The sequence below is a fragment of the Bactrocera latifrons genome, unplaced genomic scaffold, assembly GCF_001853355.1.
Source record: "Bactrocera latifrons isolate USDA-ARS-PBARC rearing strain unplaced genomic scaffold, ASM185335v1 scaffold_171, whole genome shotgun sequence".
Taxonomy (NCBI): domain Eukaryota; kingdom Metazoa; phylum Arthropoda; class Insecta; order Diptera; family Tephritidae; genus Bactrocera; species Bactrocera latifrons.
The window spans coordinates 565,051-588,923 of record NW_017535197.1 but is presented as its reverse complement, the minus strand read 5'-3'; the positions used below and the strand labels follow the sequence as shown (position 1 = coordinate 588,923).

The 23,873-nt window shown below is 34.6% G+C and overlaps 1 protein-coding gene across 3 annotated transcripts in view; it reads right to left on the bottom strand.

Moving 5' to 3' along the window:
• Window positions 1-239: 239 nt before the first annotated feature.
• LOC108966904 (corticotropin-releasing factor-binding protein) overlaps window positions 240-23,873 on the bottom strand; it is a 31,953-nt gene continuing 8,319 nt past the window's right edge. For all 3 annotated transcript variants that reach the window (XM_018930049.1, XM_018930048.1, XM_018930047.1), the window contains exons 4-10: window positions 6,222-6,294; window positions 1,749-1,963; window positions 1,465-1,571; window positions 1,247-1,365; window positions 968-1,128; window positions 799-901; window positions 240-713 (exon numbers count right to left, since the gene is read on the bottom strand). In XM_018930049.1, the coding sequence (XP_018785594.1) occupies window positions 574-713; window positions 799-901; window positions 968-1,128; window positions 1,247-1,365; window positions 1,465-1,571; window positions 1,749-1,963; window positions 6,222-6,294 (918 nt within the window). In that variant the 3' untranslated portion in view covers window positions 240-573. The remainder of the gene's footprint in view (window positions 714-798; window positions 902-967; window positions 1,129-1,246; window positions 1,366-1,464; window positions 1,572-1,748; window positions 1,964-6,221; window positions 6,295-23,873) is intronic.

The following is a 23,873-nucleotide window of genomic DNA, read 5'->3' as shown; positions in this document are numbered from 1 at the left end:
CGAAGTACTTCAGACTATAAAACCCTGTAAATAAAACAACAGCAACGTGAATTAAGTCTTTTATTTATATTTAATTGCATTTTTCTTCTTGCTTTACTATGAATATTTATTTTTACTAACATTACATTTAAGTACAATACAAGTATATATGTAATATACAGGCGCTGAAAGTCTCCAATTTTTGGAAGCAAGCTGGGAACACGGTTAGTACACACAATTACGAAAAATACATTAACAAATTGAGGCTTTCGAATAYAGTTATGCATATGTACAATATTTATTAAGTACAAAGTACTAAGATGTGTAAACAATTCAAACTTCGAGCAAATAACTTATCTTAACTGATTCGATAATTTATTTTATTATTGTGTTCTAATTTTTGAATTTTTCGTTTGTATTTTTTCTGTAGACAGAGCTCAACAAGTACGCTAATCATACAGGCAAGCTTATTATGTGTTATATATATGTATATATGTATAATTGAGTGTCACATTCTATTACTTAAAAAGCTGGTCGTAATTATTTCCCGCAAAATCTTTACTTTGTAACTGATTTTTCCCTTTACTTTGAGACTTATAGCGCACAGACGAGTGTGGCGATGTCGAGATCGGTTTCGTCAGCTTTGCGTAGCATCACGGCTGCATGGTTCTGATATCGGCCAGTGGAGATCAAACGCACCGTGGTTACACCGCAGAAGATTGCCTGCTCGGGACCTGACATGATTAAAAGGTGAAAGCAGTTTTGAAAGTTGTCATCTGTAATATATTGTATGTATTTTTTTATGATTAAGTACAACACCTTGCTGATCGGAGTAGCCGCAAACATCTGAAGCCTTCTCCATTGCATATGCGTCCAGTCCGGAAGAGCCACCAACCTCCAAGCGATCCTCATACATGCCACACTGTGAAAATGCCGTCAGTTATTTCAAATATCACTAAAATATTAATATCGTGCTTGCTTTGCTTACGTCATAATTAACTTTCTCGCCACGCATATTCTTGCCGCCGATTTTCAAACTGGCCACTGACACTGCGGCCGGGAAGAGTGCTGAGAGCGTGCAGTTGCGTTGCTTACCGAAATTAGCCATATTGAAGATGGCGGCGGTGTCTTGCGCCAGCACGTTGCAAGCTGCCTCGGGTGCAACGCAATCAAAAAAGGACAATAATTACTTTCCATTAAAATAATAAGTAAATATATTTGTGGGCGCTTCTTACATAAGTGGCATGCCACACACTCGCATACTTACGCTGTGTTATCTTGTGAAAGCGAACGTGTGCAATGAAGGAGCCGCGGAATGGTATGCGGTACTGCAGCAGCGCTGCATTTTGACTAGAACGGAAGAATTTCTTATTCGCAACACGTGGCCTGAAAAGCGGAATAGACAAATATTAACTTATGTGCCACAATAATAGCAGTTCGATGCTTGCCACAATGCCTTGTGGCACGACCAGACCAAATACTTACCATTGTTTATAATTGTTGCAAAACTCGATGACACGCTCTTCTAACTCGCGATGATGATCCTTAATGCCCGGAAAATATTCACCATTCAACTCCCAGCCATCGACAAACTGTAAATGAAAAAAGTGCATAGTAAAAGTCGTCATGAAAGTTGCAAATTGCATTAAGCGTTGGCGAAAATTCAATTTAGCAAAGACTTTATCCACTTCATCGATGCAACTTTTTGATATTTTCTTATCTTCACTTTCTTCTAACTTATTTGTTTTTGTTTTTGGTTTTTCACTTACAGCCATTAGACCGCCGGTCGCACAATTGACATCGTAGTGCTTCATTGTTATTTCAACAATCGTGTCGGGCTCGCCAATCACATAGAGGCCGCACACCTCCGACATCGACTCTTCTACGGCAGCTTCCACCAATGGTGTCTCCTTTGTGTTGGCCACTAAATTAGGTACCTTTTTGAAGACATATTCGCCGGGTTCGGATGTCACATGCATACAATCTGTGGGAAATATGAAATGTTGGAGAAAGAAAAGTGTGAACACCGATAATGGATAAAAATAATGGACTTAAAGGTCGGTAAATCAATTTTTACAGTCGATAGAAAGGGAAAAGTCAGTATAAGTCAACATCTAGGCGCCCTTAGATTTGACTGCGGTTTTAACTTTCTTAAAATAAGAATCAAGTCTTCAATGGTGGTCATAGAGTAAGTGTGATTTGCTGCCTGACCAATAATGATGATAAAGCGGCTTCAGTTCTTGCGTCAATTTGATCTTGTAAGGATGTAGGCTAAGATCTTTTCACAAAATTCGCCACAACGACGTCACAAAGATGACCAACGCTTGAAAACGACCAGTGAGGAGACTGATTTAGGTCTTCCATCTTTGACTTATTGGCACGGTATAAAATGTGCCTGTGAATTAAAATTTTTCCACTAGACGCTCAATAGTTGATCTGATTGGACGCTTATGACAACCATAAATTGGAAGTAGCGCTTTAAAGTTGACTTCGAAAATTGGTAGGTAGTAAATTTTAATAGTTTCGACACGTTCTTAGGTCGTAAATATTTCCATGATGAAATGCTTTACTGAAGAGAATTTCAAAAGAGCGGTGAAAAATATGGGGTTTTGTAGCGTCCTTATTGAAACCCCCATTAGTATCTAGCTACCATACAAACTGGTCGATGAAAATCAAGCAGTGATCCTTTATGATCTATCAAATGTGTCTGTGAAGGATTTTATAGCTTCAGTACTGCCAAAGTTAAAGCTTTTACTAGTTCAAAATTTCTTTGTCTTGCGATTATGCGGCTGTGAGGCTTTGTGGAAGCACAAATAATCGAAATAATAGGCCCGAAATCGGCTTCATATCGTTCTCTTAATACTAAACTGCTAGAAAATGCATAATATATAGTACATATACAAGCAATTGTGTATGTAGAACATGAAGGGATTTCTGAGTTAGTATTATGCATACAAATTTGCGCTCACAATGTTTGAACACGTTTCTTTTGTTCTATCCCAATATAATATAACTAATATAAATGTATATACGATCCCTGTTTGTCTAATTTTTTTTTAAAAATCCTTCACACGAAACACAGCTTTATTGTTGATTTATGGCTTCTAGTTTTATTGCAATTTCGGCGACAATCTTTAGCTTTCTTTTTCCATGCGTTTTGGTGTTTGTATACACATGTGGGTGCTTTATTAGTTCATGACCAATTAAATACAATAATTTTATGCTTATCACATATTGTGACGTCATAATATTAGTGCGAAAATGGCAAGGGATTATTAATAAAACTGGGGTACCAAAGCAAAAAACAACAAAACTGATTTATTATATACTCCATTTACACTAAAACAAAAGGTATGTACGAATTCGAATGCCACCAATGTTAGGTACATCAGGGGCTGAAAAGACTTTGGCATAAAAATGTACATTTTGTTTTTGAATGTCTCTATTTTTCGACCTTATCTCCTTCTAGAGTTATGTATTGGTGTTTTTATTCTTGATCCGATAATTTCAGTGATCAAATCTGAAGAATATGTTTGTATTTCAGGAAGGAAAGTACAATAAATACTATATAAATACTACATGCAACATGTTGCAGTGGTATGAAAATGAAATTGTCAACAGCTGTTCATTTGCCACCTCGTCGGATACCCTCGTGACCAAAAACATAACTCATAAAATCATACTTACATATGATCTCACGCAGTTTTCACGTGCTCTTTGCTTTGTTACTCACTGTCGCTATGTCACTGGTTCAAATGGTCACGTTGAAGGTCATGGCTGTGGTTAGCCGATGTGTTAGGAGTATTATGAAGAGGGCAGATGAATCACTTTCATTGCCATTTCGTCTGAATTCCACTTTCACATATATACAACATTACTGTGAATGCATAGACTCTCAAACAAATATCCATACGAATGTGGAGTATACTAAATTATTTGGATTTCAGTTTATCAGTGTGTTGATTAAAGTCTTATGTATCACTTAGCATTAGTGATTTGTAAATACGTGATGCCATAATTGACTTTGCCTGCTGGCTATTTGTTACTTCAATTGAAAATGCTCTTCACAATCATATAATAAATGTTCATCCCTTTAGTATTTTTCATTCGTATGTTGCCTTTATTAATTTAGCAAATGCTTTGAAGGATTAAAAGTGAATAAATTCAATATAATGTTCACTAACTTTATTCTAATGAAATTGGTTATATTCACTCATTGCCATGTGTTAGTAAAGGCTTGCGGAAAAATCGCTGGAGCTTTCAAGCCTTTTGGGAAATCGTTACTTTGTACATATTGTATTTTAGTGTGAGATAACTGCTTGAAAGATTCGGAGAAAAATCCATTGAATCGAATATTTAGCATTTCATGCAAAAAAATAAACATAATAACAAAGGAAATTCTTGAACTTGGGTATGTTCAGCAGAAACAAACATATATAGGATGAAGTAAGGAACAGGAACCGGTTCTATGAATCCAATATCTGGATGAAACTCGGCATCATTCATTAAGTATTGAAAGGTTACTTCATATTTGTAGTTAGTTTTCTAACAGCCATTTGTCACTAAGATCTCTCAATTGATCAACATAATCCGGATTTTTTTTTGGAGTGACAGGTTAAGACATTATGTTATTATATTATTATTAGGAAAGGTAGGATGAAGAAATTATTAAAGTGGCCCAGATTTTATATGTGGGTAGTTGGTTYTTCTTTGTTACCATTACCAGCTGAATAAGTATTGAAAATCACAACAGGCTCACTTGCTGGAAATCTTAACAACTACATTATCACATCCACTAACTTGGTTTTTTTTTCTGACATTTTCRTCGAACCACCTCTACACAACTGTCTAGTGTAGTCTAGCAAAATATCAACCCACTAACCTATTTAAGAGTGGCTTCACAATAGACTATTTATTTTAATAAATTAGAGTCTATCCTGGAATAATTCCTCTAGTCTACTAACATAACTCCTGCTTTCATGAAGATTATGTATAATACTAAAGATTATATCTTCGAAATTTAACACCGACTTTGTTGAGATCTTGAAAAATGTATTAAAACTTTTAATTACAATTTTTTAAAAGACTTTCAGGAGCTCTTTGGAAACTCGACAACTGATTTTCTCAAGCTTATATTTATTTGGAACATCATCTGGAACATTTCTGAAGCAGAATTGTGAAACAATGTGTTCCACTCCAGATCTGAGAGTATTCGACGCGGTAACCGCCGGGAAAGCAGAAGAAGAGGGGAACCTCCACTCCGTTGGAAAGATCACGTGGATCTGGTTATGCTTGGCGAATATCCAATTGGCGCCAAACAGCGAAAAGGAAAAACGACCGGAGCGCTGTTGTAAACTCGACCATAACCACATAAGCGATGTCTATGCTGATAAAGAAGAAGAAGAGCCTTTAGGGTAGTATAAGCGCAAAATAGACTTAGCAAATTGGATTCGTCAAAATGTTGGGGTCACTTCTAAAGGTGTTAGCTGGCTTATATTTAGCTGGAAAATGATGTACGATTATGAAAAAAAAAAAAATTTTAAGAGATAAAGTCGTTCGGCAAGTTGGAACCAAAGCAGCTTAACAATCTCACGAAAGTAAGCTATCGATAATTTGTGAAGATCAAGATTATATTTTCCTTTGATCCCCTTTTTAGTTATTTCAATTCRTCAGCTCAGCTTGGAGAGAGCGCTAATGATCTTTTAGTGGACTTCACAAATTGTCTCTGTTAAAATATTCTTTGAACACTGAACTTGACTCTACCTCAACATTGCAAAAAGTGTCTTTAACAACTGTTAGAATGTATGCATATATTTTTCATACAATAGTTTTAGACTGTATTCCCTAGAGCCTACAAGGAATTGTTCTCTTACACATTTATGCACATATACATATATGTATGTATAAATATATGAAGTTTGATGAATGACTACGGGTGAGCTTCAGAATACAAATTTGACGAGTTATTTGTTACTRTTGTAACTTGAGGCACTTGAGACAGTTTTAATCGAGTGAAGGTGGGATGAAAGGCTTTATATGTATCATATAATTTTTATACATAAATATAACTGTGTATGTGTGCCTCGGCTTGCAAGAATGTTAAAACTTTTAATTGCTTGTTTTCACAAAACCACAAAATCGAGTGAAAGAAAGGAAAACGTTATCGAAAAATGGCCTTAATTAAATCACTCAAAGCCAAMGCATGAATAGTGAAGCGAAAACAATGAATCAAATTGACTTACCTGAAATTACRTGAATGTTATTGAAAGCTTCATTGGCAAAAAGGTCGAAAGACTTCTTCACCATTGGCCAAGCCTGCAAGAAAACAAACAAACAAAGATTAAAGTTGAAAGCATAAGCTGAAGAGTATAAGAAATGCTGCAAGATTTCGCTGCAATCTATTTGCTTCACAAGCAATTTGATGAACTTTACAGTATAATATGTGCGAATTTAAGTGCTTTTCTATAATTTATGTAAGCAATTTAGTATATTGTCACATTTGAAGACATCTGCTTTACAAAAACTCTTTAATATCACTCGAACTCGCTGTATTTGTCTTATGTTATATTTACAAAGTGTGTGCGTGTGCTGGTATGTATGTTTGCATGTGTGTGTGCCCTTGTTGTAAGTTTAAGTGGCTGCTACACTGCTGTTAGTTATTTGTTTTAGCGCGGCTGCCAAAGCAACTTTGGCGTTGGCAAAGCCGGAAGTCACTGAAAGAATCATAAGCTGTACATGAAATATCTGGTAACCCATACAAGCGCATTCACTCACTTCTTCACTGTCTGCGGTCGCGATGCCTTGAAGTGGTGTTATTCGCCTCGTGAGTTTTGAATATTGACCTTTTATTTGTTGCGTATCAACGAGCGAATGCATACATATACAGTGTATAGTACCTAAAGGTCTCAGTGTACCCAAGTATAAATACAAATGGGGTATTCTATACCAAATAGACCATGTTTGAACCCGACCCCTTTAGATTTTGCTGAAACTTATATATCCTTTTCTATCCTTTGAAAAACATGTTTGAGAATTTTTTCAAAATTTTTTGTCCAACTTCAAAAAAGTTATGATTTTTAAAAAAAATGGCCTTTTTATTTTCAAATAGCCATAACTTTTGTAGAAATTGACTATTKGGGACCTTTTTTTTTTAATTTTGTTTTTGCATGAACTTTTCGAAAAAATACACGAAAAAAATTTAACACGATCAATTATATAAAATAACTAGTTTTTTTTAAGTAAAATCGAAATTTTTTGGAAGTTCGCCTTTTTTTGTCTTCAAAAAAACTTCAATTAATTTGATAACTATCCCTGCTAATCCCGGAGTGGGCCGATTTTTTTAATATTTTTTTTATTTATTTAAAACAAATTGTCAAATTTTTAAAAATGAAAAATTTTTTTTTCCGCAAACTTTATTTCTATCATATAAAAAATATATACACATATAGTATGAAAAAACCGTATTCATAAATCGATACACACTAGCACTATACTGACTATAGGTACATAAGTCTATAATTGTCCAACCCTAGTTTATCGACCTTACTAATAGGTGGATTTGGAATCTTGGTGATTATATTCGTAAATAAAATTTATAAAGTGGGAATATTATATCATAAAATCGTTAAATTATATTTTTTGACAATTTTTTTTTTTAATAAATAAAAAAAATATAAAAAAATTGGCCCACTCCGGGATTGCAGGGATAGTTGTCAAATTAATTTAATTTTTTTTTTTGAGGATAAAAAAATGGCGAAGTTCCATAAATGACGATTTTACTAAAAAAAAAACCGATTATTTTATATAATTGATCGTGTTAAATTTTTTTCGTGTATTTTGAAAAAATTCTCAAAACTGTTTTTCAAAGRGTAGAAAAGGATATATAAGTTTCAGCAAAATCTAAAGGGGTCGGGTTCAAAAGTGGTCGATTTCGTATGGAATACCCATATGTATTCCTCGCTTTCAATTCAGCTTTGTATACTAAAATATGTTCTCTATGATATTGTAAATGCTTTCTATTTTTTGGTAATATATAATACAATTCAAAGTGACGAAACAAACCCCTTAGTCCCCATTATAAGAGAAAAACTTTACATAGTTCTAATATCTCAAATTTATTATCAAAAATTTAAAACGAACATTGTCTTACCGCAGAAGAGTGTCCTACCGCAAACAATAATTTGGCATATCACTACTTTATAATAAAGTTTGACATTTTCAGAACGTTTTGACATATGATCGCTATTTGAAATGTTTACAGTAGCAWAAAATATTCATCTCGATCAAAATATGGAATATACTTTTTACAACTTTCGACTTGGATTATCTAAGAATCAGTAAAACGATGAACTTAAATAAAAGTAAAAAAATTGGAGACAGCAATAAGCATTAGTGGAATCCTCACACGTTCAATATTACATGAGCATATGACGGTAAAAAAAACCYCCAGTTTATGGATCCTAGAAACTTTATTAATCGCCAAAAAAGGCTAATGTGAAATGATCGGAAGAAATTTAAAAAAATATGATAGCGGTGCTTCGAAGAACGTATATGACATCATGATGGGTGCGAATGCGTGGAAGTGAATGGGAGCTTCAAAATGTGACATAAAAGCTGTTGCCGCTCGAAGCACTTCTATGCAAATGGTTGCCTATTTTTTTGGATAAACTGGTYATGTCGCAACTATACCACTAGGTCAACGCAGAACAGTACATTTGAAACGATACAAAACTATTTGTTTGATCTAAATGAAACAACTTAATTATTGAGCGCTGAAAACATCAATTTGATGAGTCTTCCACCGCACAGTCTTGACCAAGAGCCGAATGACACATTTTTATTCTCGAACGTTAAAAATAAACTAAGAGTTCAAAGTTTTCTGACACGTGAAAAGGCTGTAGATTTGAGCGAAATCCAYGACAAAGTGCCAATCAAATGGCTAAAGAACTGAAATTATCCGACCGCAGCATTCGACGCATATTGAAAAATGAGCTCAAGGTGAAGCCTTGCAAGTTCCAAAAAGTCCCATAATCTTACACCGAAGCAGCAACAAGTAAGACTTGAGATAGCGAAGCAACTGCTGTAAGCGGTCAAATTTCTAACATTGTGTTTTCTGACGAAAAAATTTTTCCAATTGAGCAATTCGTAAACTCTCAAAAATATAGTGTTTACTTGACCGATCGTTCATATGAGAATCTAAATCATCGGTTGGCCACCAGGAGGCAGCACCCGCTACTAATAATGGTTTGGCCCGCTGTCACCGCAGATGGACTGTCCATTTGTTTTCATCGARCCTGACGTCAAAGTAAATGCGACATATTATAGGGAAAGTATTCTGGAATCTGCTTTGAAGTCGTGGGCAAACAAATATTTCGGCCGCAAACCATGGACGTTTCAACAAGACTCAGCACCGTCTCACAAAGCGCGAGTGAACCAAGAATGGCTGAAAAACAACGTTCCAAACTTCATTACGACCACACACTATCTCTCGAATTCACCAGATGCGAATCCAATGGATTATTCTTTCTGGGCTATTTTGGAGAGCAAGGTCCGAAGTAAGAAATATACCAGTCTCAAAAGTGGTCATATCGAACAAAAGTAAATTGATTCTGAATTCATGATTATTTTCACACTTTAAATTAAAAAAATAATTTTCCGCAGCGTGAAATCGTTTGAGATAGCATTAAATCTAAACATATCAAAGAAAGCTCTATGCAACGTGAGTGCGCTTCTGACCAAAAACAGCAACGAGTTGATGATTCGGAGCATTGTTTGGATGTGCTCAAGCCTAATATGTGATTATTAATAAAAGAAGGCACCATCAACAGCAACTATTACGTAGCCTTATTGGACCATTTGAAGAACGAGCCCACCCAAAAACGAGCGCATTTGTAAAAAAAAGAAGGTGTTGCTTCACCCATACAATGCAACGTGTCACAAGTCACTGAAAGCGATKACAAAATCTATGAATTGAGCGTCAAATTGCTTTCGACCAGCGACTATTTCTTCTTCTCAGATCAGAAGGCTTGCTGGGAAGAAATTTTCGTTGAATGAAGAAGTAAATGCCGAAAATTGTATCGAATGGAGGGTAGCTCAAATCAGTGTAACACCCTTTAAGTGAACTAAGTTGTATAAAAAATAAAAAAGAATTTTGCCCAAAAAGACGGTTTACTATGGTAGAATGGGGAMTTTTTAATTAACCATGCAAAAAGTCATTTAAAACAACTTGATTTAGCCATATCCGTGGACATGTTTTTAAAGGAACTGGCCCTTCACTAGTTGCCATACCAACTCAACAATTAAATCATGTTATTTTATAGAAAACTTTTTGATTTGACAAGATATTTTCATGAAATTTGTAAAGCTTATTATAGCTYCAGTGCAAATGCAGTTAACGTTTGTTTGTTATTTTTCTTATATGAAACCCCTTGGCCAACTATAAGCAAACAATATTTTAATATAAAAAATAAGAAAAATGCTTCAATATCTTACGAAACACTAATGCTTAACGATCAGCGGTGTTGCCATAACAATTTAATTATACATTTTTTATTATTATCATTGCTTTGAAATGAGCTGCATAACTACAGTGGCGGTGAAAATATCGTAAATGCAAATGCGTGCAAAAGAAAGAACAAACAAAAACGAAAAMGAAAACGAAGACACTTCGCTTAGTAGTTTACATTTCTGCACTTAAAGCAATTAAAAGCAAAGTTTGCGTAAAAGGAAGGTGGCAAGAGGATAAATCTGCCAAGAAAACGTTTGTTTTGATTACGCTCCGCCGCAGTCGCAGCCGCAGCAGTTGCTAAGCAGTTGTAAAAAGAGTTGCCTTGTAAGTATTTGTGGAATATAAATGCGCGTAAACTGGTTATGTAATATTATTCAGACTTGYGGTCTTAATAAGTTTTTGTTTTCATAAAGCGACAGCGGAAAGTGAATGCGCTGCGAACTTTGCGCTCAARGTGTTTAATGCAAATTGATGACAAATTATCTTGCACACTGTAGCTATGCATTACAACACTTTATTTAACATAATGTGAAAGGTGACAAGGTGATAATGGCGAAAGTTAAAAATACAAGAAATTATATATCTGCGCTGGTTGCCATAAATCACACGCGGTAAACACTTACTTTTGCTAAAAACAGAGTAGGGAGAATGAGAATAGGTAATAAATTAGGTTAAAATGTAAAATAAAAATAGATTAAATTAAATTTGATTAAATGGTAATTTAAATTTTATTAAAGCGACCTCCTGGACCATTCGATGAAAGTTTAAAAAGGGTTGCCTTACTTTAGCTTTGATGAACTCAAAAATATGGGGTTTAATTACAAATCGATAGAAACAAATTGTAATTGTGCTCAAATGTARCGGTTAATTGAGCTGTAGGCGAAAAACTTTTTCTATCAGTAATAACCCTCACACAGTAGTACAATGCGTATACGTAACATATACTAAGATAAAAACGATAGACGCGATGACACAAAATAAAGGGAGATATAAATCTATAACGCCGGATTTATTGTATTTTAATTAGACCATAAAAGCAACGATTTCAATGTTTTATTTTCCTAATTAAATATAACACATATTTGGATAGATTTGTTAGATATCTAAAGAATAACGATAGACATTCATATTTAATTGTCGAAAATCTATAAATCCCATTATAATTCACAAATAACAACCAATATATCGCCAGCGGCCTTGGCAATGCAATAGTAATTTAATTAAAGCACACTTCGGTCAATAAAACCACAGGGATATAATAAATATGTCTGCATACACTGTATTACATACCTTCATACATTCATACASACATACATATGTACATACGGCACATAAATTGACATTGAGCTGTTGACATCGGAATGAAAAACTAAAAAAACAGCCATACAAACAATAACCGCAATCAGACATTCAATAATTCAGCGTCCGTATACTTTCCAACATTGTTATCTGAGTGCAGYGGTGACTACTTCGGCCAACGGTGTTTATTTTTCCGCTTTTTTGACTGTCTCATCTTATTGTCATTCATATCTGAAGTGCCTGGCTTATGGCGTGTTAAAAATAATTCSAAGTTGACAATAATTGTGGATAGATACGAAAGGGTTGAGGTTTGMGATAATGCAAGTAAAAAATTCTTCATTGGAATTCAATAATAGTTCAAAGGCGAAAATCGCGTTTTTGTTACACATGGATATACATAAAAGTATGCATACGTATGTATTCATAAAGCAGTGAGTCTACAGAAAAGCAAATGCTGAAAAAACGAACGATTTTTATGGCAGATAAAAAAAATCATATATTTCTTGCTCACTTTTATCTCCCCTAATTAATTACGCATATTAGTTATAATTAATTGTTTGAATTGCAGTTTAATGTACTATAACTGTATAAGTCAAATATATCATTAGGGAGAATAAAGAGCGCAATAAATTTCGAGAAGTTGTAAAGACTATGAAACCGTAGGCAAAATATTTACGAGAAGAAGATAAAAAACAAATTTGCTCTTAAAGTATTTCRATCAAAAATTTGCTCACCACATGAAACTGAGAAATTTGAGCAGTATTCTCATGACTATCCACTCACTTTTCCACGATAGTCGGGTCTAAGTAGCCGGAACGAACCCGGGTTTTTATCCGCCCAAGGGCTATCAACTCGGCACCATGCCTCAAAATTACTTCAGGGTCTTTTTCTGCCGCAACAAGAACATCTATCAACTCCTATAGYTAGGCAACGATATTAGACTTCAGTTCACTGGATGAGCCCGCTACATTAGTTAAGTGTTGTTTAGACTCCTTATCTCTGGCCTCGAGTTTTTTTATGATTGCACTGGTTCGGGTGCTTGGACAGTGCGTTATTGCAGGAAATTTTAAAGTTAATAGTTGTTAGAACATGTCCTTCAGTCTCAACAACTTCAGAATGGGGATGGGTACTTTGGCTTTGGCTTTGGTTGAGCTGAGTCGATTTAGCCAAGTCCGACTGTCTGTATATATACGAACTACTCCCACAGTTTTTAAGATATCGTTTTGAAATTTTGCAAACGTCATTTTCTCTTCAAGGAGCTTCTCATTTGTCGGAACCACTATAACATATAGCTGCCATACAAACTGAACGATCGGAATCAAGTTCTTGTAAGGAAAACTTTAACATTTGACAAGATATATTCACGAAATTTGGTATAGATTATTTTCTGAGAAAACAATGTAATCTCCGAAGAAATTGTTCAAATCGGTTAACTATAGCATATAGCTGCCATACAAACCGAACGATAGGAATCAAGGGCCTGTATGGAAAACTTTATCATTTGACGTGGTATCTTCACGAAATTTGGCATGGATTACTGCTTAAGGTAACAATATCATCTCCATAACAATTGTTCAGAACGGATTACTATAGCATATAGCTTCCATACAAACTGGACACATAGTTACTAACAGAAATGCACCTGAGAAGACTACTCGTATTTAGCTTCGGTGCTTCCGAAGTTAACGTTTTTTCTTCGTTTTAAGTAAAATTTACTTTTAGCAAACAAAAATCATTCACCAAATTCTCTCCTTAATAGTAAAATGTTACCCAAACCTAGTCAAACTCMCAACACTGTAACGCATCTGGCGTGAATAATCACGACATCGCTGTTTTGGTCCATTCACCACTTTTTGTTTGGTCACCACTTCACAACAATATTTGCATAACAATGTTTACTAGTACACAATATATTAAATTGTCTACTAAGAGATGGAAAAAATATTACGACGAAAAACAAAAAAGTCTCTCTTACAAAAAAAGGACAAACATGTTTGTAGGGAGTGGAAGTACTCGCCAGTATTGATTTCATTCCTTATTTAGTGTACATTTCGGCCACACTTCATTCGGTTGCAATATAATATTGCGTGAATGAGTGTTTTTCATTTAACCATTTCGGCGCGCTCAACAAGTGGCAAAAGCTAGAGCAGTGTGGTCAGACATTAAACGTATTTATTAAGGTCATAAAGCGCGTTAATGAAGCGTCGGCTATGAATGTAATGATAAATTTATGTACAAAATAATTATAAGTCTTTTTGCTAATTTTCCTGGTTACTGAATATTTTGAATAAGAAAAAACGAAGTTTCTAATTACAATAGAATATCCGACAAAATAACCTATAAAGTATTAAAAAAAAAATTAAATGAAATATGATTAAATAGTATATAAATGAAATAAAACATAATATTCATAAAGTTAGATGTCTAACGGGTTTCAGAAACAGATTTTGGGCAAGATTTCTCGAGAATTACTCAACCGATCTTCATGCAATTTTACACAGGTCTTTGAAATGCAATTGTTAAGGACTCGGACAAGGTTTTTTTTCGATTACGACTATTTCGAAAAAAATGAGAGAAATTTCAACTGCAATTTTAATTTTCTAAATGCCTGCCAAAATTGCCAATATTTTTTCACTTTAGATGACCCTGTAAGAAGTTATCCGGCAAACGCGAACGCATATTTTCTTCGAGTCGTTACCAGAAATAGCGTCGCAATGGCMGAGTTCAAAATATTATTATTGCTTTCAAAAATAAAAGAATTTCTTTGTTAATGTATGTGTATTTGTATATTTGTAACAATAAAAATTCTAATAAACAATTAAATTATTTATATGAGACTGTTGAAAAAAGGCTTGCTCTTTACCCATGCAACTCCTTAAAGTAAAGAGAAAAACAGGCAGCATCCTTGTCATCAATACTTTTATTCTTGTGATCATTTCAATAATAAGGAAAATTCTCCTTTTTATGTAGTACAAATGTCATTATCGTATGAACACAAAAAAAAAAAAATTAACTACTCAAAAATATTAAGTTTTTTTCATTAGTTTTTAACTTTCTCGAATCTATTATCAACAGTATATTTCATACTATTGAGAGATATTTAAAACAAATTCATCCCAAATTTCCAGTAAATAAATTGATTAAGTCTTGAGATGACGTGAAGACCGCATCGAAAATAGCTTCGTGCCTGGACTAGGTTTAGTGCAAAAAATTTTTAATGCCTAATTTATCGATACAAAAAATTCTGGACTCAAAATCCTCTTTAATTCATATATTATTATTTCAATGCTCGAAAAATCACTTATTTGCTTTATTTTATTTGCTATTTTATTCACAATATTATTAATTTCAAATTTATTTGCATTACTCTTCGCTATTTTTAACCACGCTATAACTGAACAAATTTCAATGTTTTCAAGTYTGTTATTTACAAATCATTATATGACATTCGCTGACAGCTGACGTCGTTGTGGAGTGTAATGTTGCTTGTTGACAATGATGATGATTTTCCTTGCCAGATAAAGCTAATGACAATCTGATGATGACACTACGACTGTTGCTGTTTTGATTACCGAAATCCCTACATATTTCGCATATATTTAGGCGCACTGCCGTATGCAAAGTGGGAAATGTACAGACGAACACATATGGGTGCAAATAGGAAATTTCCGTGTATGATGCAAACATATGAATACATATGCATACATACATACAAATACATATGCATATGTGCATATATGTTTGTCTACAGTTCACACAATGCATTGGAATTCGAATGCAATATATAATCGTTCTAACACAGGAATCAGCAGCACAGCAATTTACATCTTCACCTTAGGCTTAGTGTGTACAAATGTGTTGTATATGCAATTTCATTTTCTTGATTGTCTAACGGTCTACGATATTGGTAAACATGGTCACTTGTGGAAGATAATTAATCGAGCATAATATGCCAATTAAATGACAGAACTAAATTTGCTTGCTTTTGAGATTTTGGAATTATACCAACTTAATATGCCTAAGTAGATTGGGAGTTTAATATTTTTGTGTTGCTCATGGTTGCATTGCTGGTTTGCCTTAAAAGCAATTGAATTGCCTAAAAGAGTTAAGGACAACGWGGTATTTTGCACATTTAAGTCATCTTGTAATAGGTTTATCACACTAGCCAACATTTTTCTAATGAAAAAACTTTTTAATTAGAACAATGAAATCAAAATAAATAATATTTTTATTTTTTACAATCCACTACAACTTGTTAAGTTCAAAGCATGTAAAGGTATGTATGTATATTTACCCGCATTGCTAAAGCTATTTTAACGACAAGTACTTGATAAAGTCGCTAATAATGCGCTTAAGTATCCAAAATTTAACAAATCTTTTTAAGTGAAATACTTTTTAAGTCATACCGAAAATAGAATTTTCTTCGCCACTTTAGGATAAGCAGAATTTAAATTTGTTTCGTTTGTGTGGGAGAATGTTTAATGAAAAYTTGTGGAAATATCTTGAAGCTACAATAATTAAATCCAAAAGAGCTAACAGCGTAAAGTCAACAAACTAAATTCAAAATAAACTGAAAATGCACACCTGTTGGAGCTATGGAAATTTCGTTAGGACTTTATACAAGTGAATTATGCTGATTTTGCCTCGAGTAGAGTTAATGTTACTAAGGAAATGGAAGATAATTTTGAAGCAATTGAGTTATACTAGAGTTTATGTGAATGTCCATTTTAAATTATACATTTATATTCAATAATATATTGTATTGTAATTGGGAATCAATTAATAATGTATTTTTTTTGTATTTAATAGTATTTAGTGGCAAGACCTTTATAGGAGTATTATTTCTTCTTTATTGGCGTTGACCATATGGCATGGCAGGGATGATGACTTGTAGARTTTCGTTTTTGTTCGTAGAGAGCGGACTAGTTACTTACTTAGTAGGCTCAATTACCTACTTAGTGCGAAGTCACCTGTTGGCAAAAGTTTTTCTGCTGGTTCCCAAATATACCGAATTATCTACGACTTCGAAATTATAATTGTTAAAAGCGACGTGGGAGCCAAGTCGCGAATTCGACGACTGTTGCTTTGATGTCATGAGATATTTCGTCTTGCCCTCGTTCACCACCAGAGCCAATTGCTTTGCTTCGTTGTCAATTATGGGAATAGCAGAACTAACGGCTGGGTTTTTAAGACCAATGATATCATCAGCGTACTCCAGAAGTTCTATACTTTTGTAGAAAATTTTACTTTTCTATTCAGATCTGCAGTTGGAACTATTTTCTCCARCAGTAGAATGAAAAATTCGCATGATAGAGAGTCGCCTTGTCTGAAACATCGTTTTGTATGGAGCGGCTTCAAGAAGTCTTCCCGATTCTGACAGAGCTTTTGGTATTGGTCAATATCAGTTTACCCAACCATATTAGTTTTGCGGGGATACCAAATTCCGACATCGTTACATAAAGGCAGCTCCTATTTTGAATAGCTCGGCCGGAATGGATCATTCCAGGTGTTATGCTTTCACTGCCCTTAATTTCGGTATGCCCTGGCCATAAGTCACTATATTACCTCTAGGGGCTCTACAAGAGTATGCTCCGGTCTTGAAACATTATGTTAGTTGCCGCATCTTTTCGTAGAATTTTTATTTTAGATTTTTGTTTTTGTTTTAGAAAAATGTAAGGGTGGTCGCCAAAAATTGGTTTTGGAAATATTGAAGAAGAGAGAGCTGAGCATTTTCTCACTCCAGACAGCAATCGCAACCGTGATTAAAGCACAACTACAAGGAGTTTCTTCATTAAGTTGTGACCTAGTATACAGAATAGATATAGCTACAGTGAACTTTGCTGTGTAAAGGAGAACATGTTAATCTTTTGGGTCAGTGTTTTATGAGGCTCAGAAAATGTGATCTCCCTGCGTTAAGGTAAAACGTGCATAAGCCTCTTCCAATGCAAAAGGGACCTTTCAGCTAATTTCCAAAACAGTCGGTTCTATTTTATTGGAATTGACCCAAATTATATCTGGTCTGTATATGAATTGTTGTTTCGGCGATCTTTTCGTTGCTTGGATCGGTAAATAATGGCCCCATGTGGAAAAGAAAACATTTGTTTTAAATATTTTTTTAAAGCCATTTATATTGTTATTAAACTAGAGCTTTAAAAATTCTATAATTGATTCGTGACCTATTACCATTCTTTATTATACCCTGAAGAGGGTGTACTCAGTTTTCCATGAAGTACCCAGAAGGAGACCTTGGAGATCCTCTAAGTTGTATCCATAAATAATCAGCGGGATGAGCTGAGTCGATTTAGTTATATTTCTGTATATGCCGAAACTAGTACCCATTTTTTGAGATATCGATATGAAATTTTACACTCGTCTGTTTCGCTATAAGAAGCTGATCACTTGTCGCAATCGCTGATATCGGACYACTATAACATATAGCTGCCATACAAATTGCACGGTTGGAAATAAGTGGTTGTCTGGAAAACTTTTTCATTTAGTGAGGAATCTTCACCAAACTTGCACAGGTTGTCGTCCAAAAAAATTACGCAAGAAATTTTTCTGCTCAAGTCACTATAGCAAATAGCTGCTATACAAACTAATCGATCAAAGTCCAGTTGTTGTATGGAAGCTTCTTTATTTGTGAAGAGTATTTTTCCTTCGTTTCAGCGTTGCTTGTTTTTCATATTTTTTTCCAGCGTAAACTATTTTTTGGTGAGAATTTACAATTGAATGTTAATTCTAATTTAACTAATTTTTGTTCGGCTTTTTATATAACTGTTAGGTTAGGTTAGAAGTTCGATCCTAAGAAGGATTTCATTTGGAGAGCTTCGAAAGCTGGTGTGTTGTGGTTGCAAAAAATTGTTAAATTAATAAAACTTTTTTAAATATATTTTCAACTATATATATTTGCAACACGAATATCTTAATTAATTTACTACTTAAAAGCAAAAAGAACTATTAATAAACTCGATATTTACTCTGTCTAAGCACGAATTCAATACACCATATTTCGCATTATTAAATTTTGTGGCACATAATTGGTCAACATTTGATCAACAACAAAGCTTCATGGCATGTGTGTACACATATGCTAAATAATCAACGAAAAAACTAATAACAGGAGTACTTTTGCCACAGGAACGAATTATGACTTATCCCACACATACAACCAAAGATATGGATGATTTTGATACATGTGCACCTTGTCCAATAGCTTTCTTTGCGAATACCCACAATCAGTATCGAAATGTCGCTTTGTCTGCACCGGATTAGATACTTTCGGCCATAATGACGTGTATCCACAAGAATGTGCTTGTCAGCTTGTGCTCTGTTAGCAATTTGTATTGTAATATATAATATTTAATATTAAATCCTCCAATATATTTACGAGCTCCGTAGCATGCATATTTTATGTGCTTAGTATGAGTATGGGTAAAAATGGCGATTTGGCAAGCAAGCAAACAAAAAAGTTGAAGAGTATGAGTGCGGGTGTGCGTGTGCGTATGCGTACTTGACAAAGTGCAGGTAAATAATGTTGTTGAAAAGCAACTGTATGTTTTGGTGCATACTTAAGCATATGGGCAACTGTTTGTTGACATAAGAACCTGGTCGTGTGGCTATGCGCACATGCATGTATATGTGAGTGTGAGTATGTGTGAACAAATATGTGCACATATGATAAATTTTCAAAAATGTTTTTCGTATTCCTTTGTTATACTTCGAAGAAGTTGAAAATTAATTTTTAATGAAAATTCCAAAATTCTTGTTGGTGTATTTCCGAAGACACATTTTCGCAAATTAAATGCAATAAACTTCTTATAAACGTTTATGTTTTCGTAACAATGCAGATTTAAAATTTTAACACATAAATTCACATACGTATGTGTATAAATAAGTAGATTTCACCCATATGAGTCAAAAAAAAAAAAAAAAAAAAAAAAAAAAAAAAAAAAAAAAAAAAAAAAAAAAAAAAAAAAAAAAAAAAAAAAAAAAAAAAAAACATTAACTGCGGATGCACAGGTGTTTTACGAAACTTTTTTTCGTACTCTTTAACAGCGACCACCAATGTACAATGAAGTCTATACATAGAAGGATACACGGATTAAGATATCCAGAATCACTGCTGCTTTTTTTGATCATTGATACCATTTTTGCGGGAAAATTGATATTTACTTAAAAATATATTTATATCAGTCCAGGCGATTTCTTCTTAATTGACGCTATATTTCTAACCAGCGAACATTCTCTTGTCATCAAACAAACAGTCGTCGCACTCGCGACTTGGCTCTCACGTTACTGCTGAGAATCATAACTGCGAAGTCGTAGACTTCGTAATCTAAAGCAGAATAACACTTGTCAACAGGTGCTACCACGGACTGAGCAATTGAGAAGTAAAGACCTTTCTCGACAAGCAAAGAACAATTCCATAAGTCACTCATCATCGCGTCCTGTTATATGGTGCAGAGGTATGGACGATGAAAATATCTGATAAGTCGGCGTTACGCGTTTTCGAAACAAAAGTTCTGCGGGAGCTATATGATCCTTTGCGCATTGACAATGGCGAATACAGCAGTCGATGGTACGATGCGCTGTACGAGATATACGACGAAATTGACATTGAACAGAAAAAGGTCGCCTAGAGCAATATCTAGAAAAATGATAATTGTGGAAGTCATTCGATGCTCTATAAGGACTGCTGAGGCCGCTGGTAATTTGCGACTCCCAAAGCTCTTAGATATGGATAAGAATTTTGATATTGCTGCTACTCATGATGTCAGCCACTTCGCTGAAGTTTTGTCTACATACGAGTATATGTTTTAACCTTAGTCTTGAATACGCTGAGTTGAGAAATGAAGTGTGGTATTATCTACCACACCTCCTTCCCCGTATAGTTTTGAGAATTTACATCCGTGATATAAAGATTTAATGGAACTAATAGTGTCCAGTCAGAAAACACGATGAACCTTACTAAGAAGAGGTAGTTCATAAGCAGTATTGACCAACGCTTCCCAAAATTACGGATTTTATAGGTCGAGCGCGCATGAGGACATCGGAGTATCGAGCCAATCTTCGGTTTTGGTGGATATGAATCCAAAATTCTTCTACTAACTTTTACTCAGTTTAATATCACTTTGTGGACTGTGGGCTTAAATCACAGTAGAGACATAAATTCATTTTATTGACAAATAATATTTGGACCAAAAACTATATTTCTAACGAACTAAAAACCAAGTAAATTTCGATAAAGCTAAGTGAATGCGAGCCGATGCCAGCCAACAATGACTGAATGATGATTATCCCGTTAGATTCAAGTGAATTAGCGCTAGCCAGAGTGAGTCACCGTTATGTTAAGTAAGCTAAGTGAATTAAGGGAGCTACGGCGGGAGTAACTGATAATAGGAGGATTTTACATTTGATATATATCGAATTTATTTGCTACACATCAAGACATTAGAAAAAATTGTCTTTATGATCTGTTAACTGTCATACATATAATTATGATTAGTAGATTTCCTATAAGTAATAGTCATTGGCGATAATATAGATACACACGCTTGTTAATCGTCACCTAAAATGCAAAATAATGTAACTTCACCTTTCATAAGTTTACAGACGAAGGAAAATCGTCATAACAGAAACCACTTATATTGAAAGAAAATTTGACTCTATAAAATGGTTATATAGTGGTTATATCTGACAGTGAGAGAAAATTGTGTGCTAAATATATGTAATATGATGTAGCTATTGTAAGTAATCAATTTCGTTTTTTTGATGATACGTTGTTGTGCATTTTATGTAACGAAATACTTCAAATACAGCGATACTGTTCAGTTTTCCGATACTATTTGAGCACTTTGAGCACTTGAACTAAAACTAATTTAGTATTGACAAAGTATCGCTCATTAATATTATGGTTAGAGCTCTAAGCGTCGATGCCAATCAGTTAATGATACTCGTCTAATTTTATACCCGCAATTTTGAAACCGTTTGGACTTTATATTGCGATCAATAGTTTACTAAGTCTATAAATTCATTATAACAAATTTAACATAATACAATGTAATTGAAATTTTTATCAAACAAAAGCACTTATTTCGAATCTGCTGTCCAGAGTTTAAAGTTTAGGAAAATTTATATTTGGTGCCAAACAATAAGAAAGCAACAAAGCAGATATACATATATATGACTACTTGCAGATCTGTGCTCGGTTTAAGTTTCTCCAACCGCATAAAACAATCAAAATACTTCCGCGTTAAATGTGCCCTGTTGAAGTAATTAAATTCACGCTCAAACTTCCGCCGCAAATCAAAGCGAACGGTCACTTACTTATCTGCATTTAATTGAAATTGAGCTTTACCGGAAATACTTTTTTAAGTTTGCCAGTTAAAATTAGTTGAAACCTTTTCTCTTGCCGTGTTTTTTTTTGCTTATGTTTTTGTTTTTTTGCGAATAAGCCATATGGCGAGTGATCCCTTCATGCGAAGCTGCATTACCACTTCAAAGTTCATTGAAGCCAACTAAATTATATTTGCATAAAGCCTTTGCTGTTGGCGGGCCACTCGCATTACACACACTGTACTCGGCGCGCTACATCACTCATACGCACGGTTGGCCACCATTGAACTTGTCTGCGCTTTTGTATGTACGAGTGTGTTTGTGTTTGTATGCATATACAATGCAAGCACAACAATTGACGTCGGTCTCGTTGACACTTAAAATAAAAAATTAAGTCTACAATGCAATGTGTTACTCATATACATGCTGAGATATAATATATCTATGCGATTGTTTGATCACAATTAAGTTGGCTTTATTTGTGTTGTAGAATTGAAAAAATGGCGGACAACCATGTGTGAATGCATGTTACTAATACTGCTACTAATTGAAACACGTTTGAAAAAAAAAAAAAAAATCCTCAGAATTTCATTATTATTATCTATCAACTATGTATGCTACTCATCTAGTTACAGTTATATAAGTGTAAAATGTGTCTATATGTCCCCCCCCTACATTTATAATGTCAATAGTTATCTTGTTTTCAAATATTTTGCTCAAAACATGCTTTTGAAATGCTCTTTGGTGGTAACGCTCTTAATATTCTTATAAACATTATCAACAGATGCACCGCTGTTGTRCTTTTAACGCGCTTGGACCGAAGTAATTTTAATGTTTTACCAAGGGTCAACTGTTTTTCCATGCCTCAAGTACTTCAAGTACATCTAAATATCAATATTTACTTTACAGTCCCCTAGTAACTTATAGCGTTCATGTGAAATCATAGAACACACTGAGACCACGATGAAATATGTGATTAGTTGCACATGTGACAGGAAATTAGCTACACCTGTTAGGCTGCTACAGCGGTTAATAGGACATGTCATTGATTGCGTTCGAATTGATTTTATGCTCAGGTGGGGCATGATTATATATGAGATATGAGAGGCGGATATTATAAATAAGTTTAATTTAAGGTGTTTAGGTGGACCGCTGGAGCATTTACAGCGATTGACTGTTCTCTGCATAACGGAAACGCTAAGAACCACACTAACGATTGCACTAAAAAGATTACTCTACCCACCACCTCTCGACATTGCAGAGGAAAGCTCTGCAGCAAACTTAGCTGCAAGATTTATGGCGTTAAATGAATTCTCCAGAAATATATTCAGCGATTATAGCCGGGTTAACAACAGCGCACCAGTCGTTTCTTCTTTTCGCTACTTGGTGCCAATTGGATATTCCAAGCGTAGACAGGTCCTTCTCCACCTGGTCCTTCCAACGGAGTGGACGTCTTCCTCTTCCTCTGCTTCCCCCGGCGGGTACAGCTTCGAATACTTTCAGAACTGGAGTGTTTTCGTTCCTTCGGACAAAATGACCTAGCCAGCGAAGCCGCTGTATTTTTATTCGCTGAACTATGTCAATGTCGTCATATATCTCATACAGCTCATACAGCTCATCGTTCCATCGAATGCGATATTCGCCGTGGCCAACGCGGAAAGGACCATAAATTTTCCGCAGAACTTTTGTCTAGAAAACTCGCAACGTCGACTCATCAGTTGTTGTCATCGTCCAAGCCTCTGCATCAAACAGC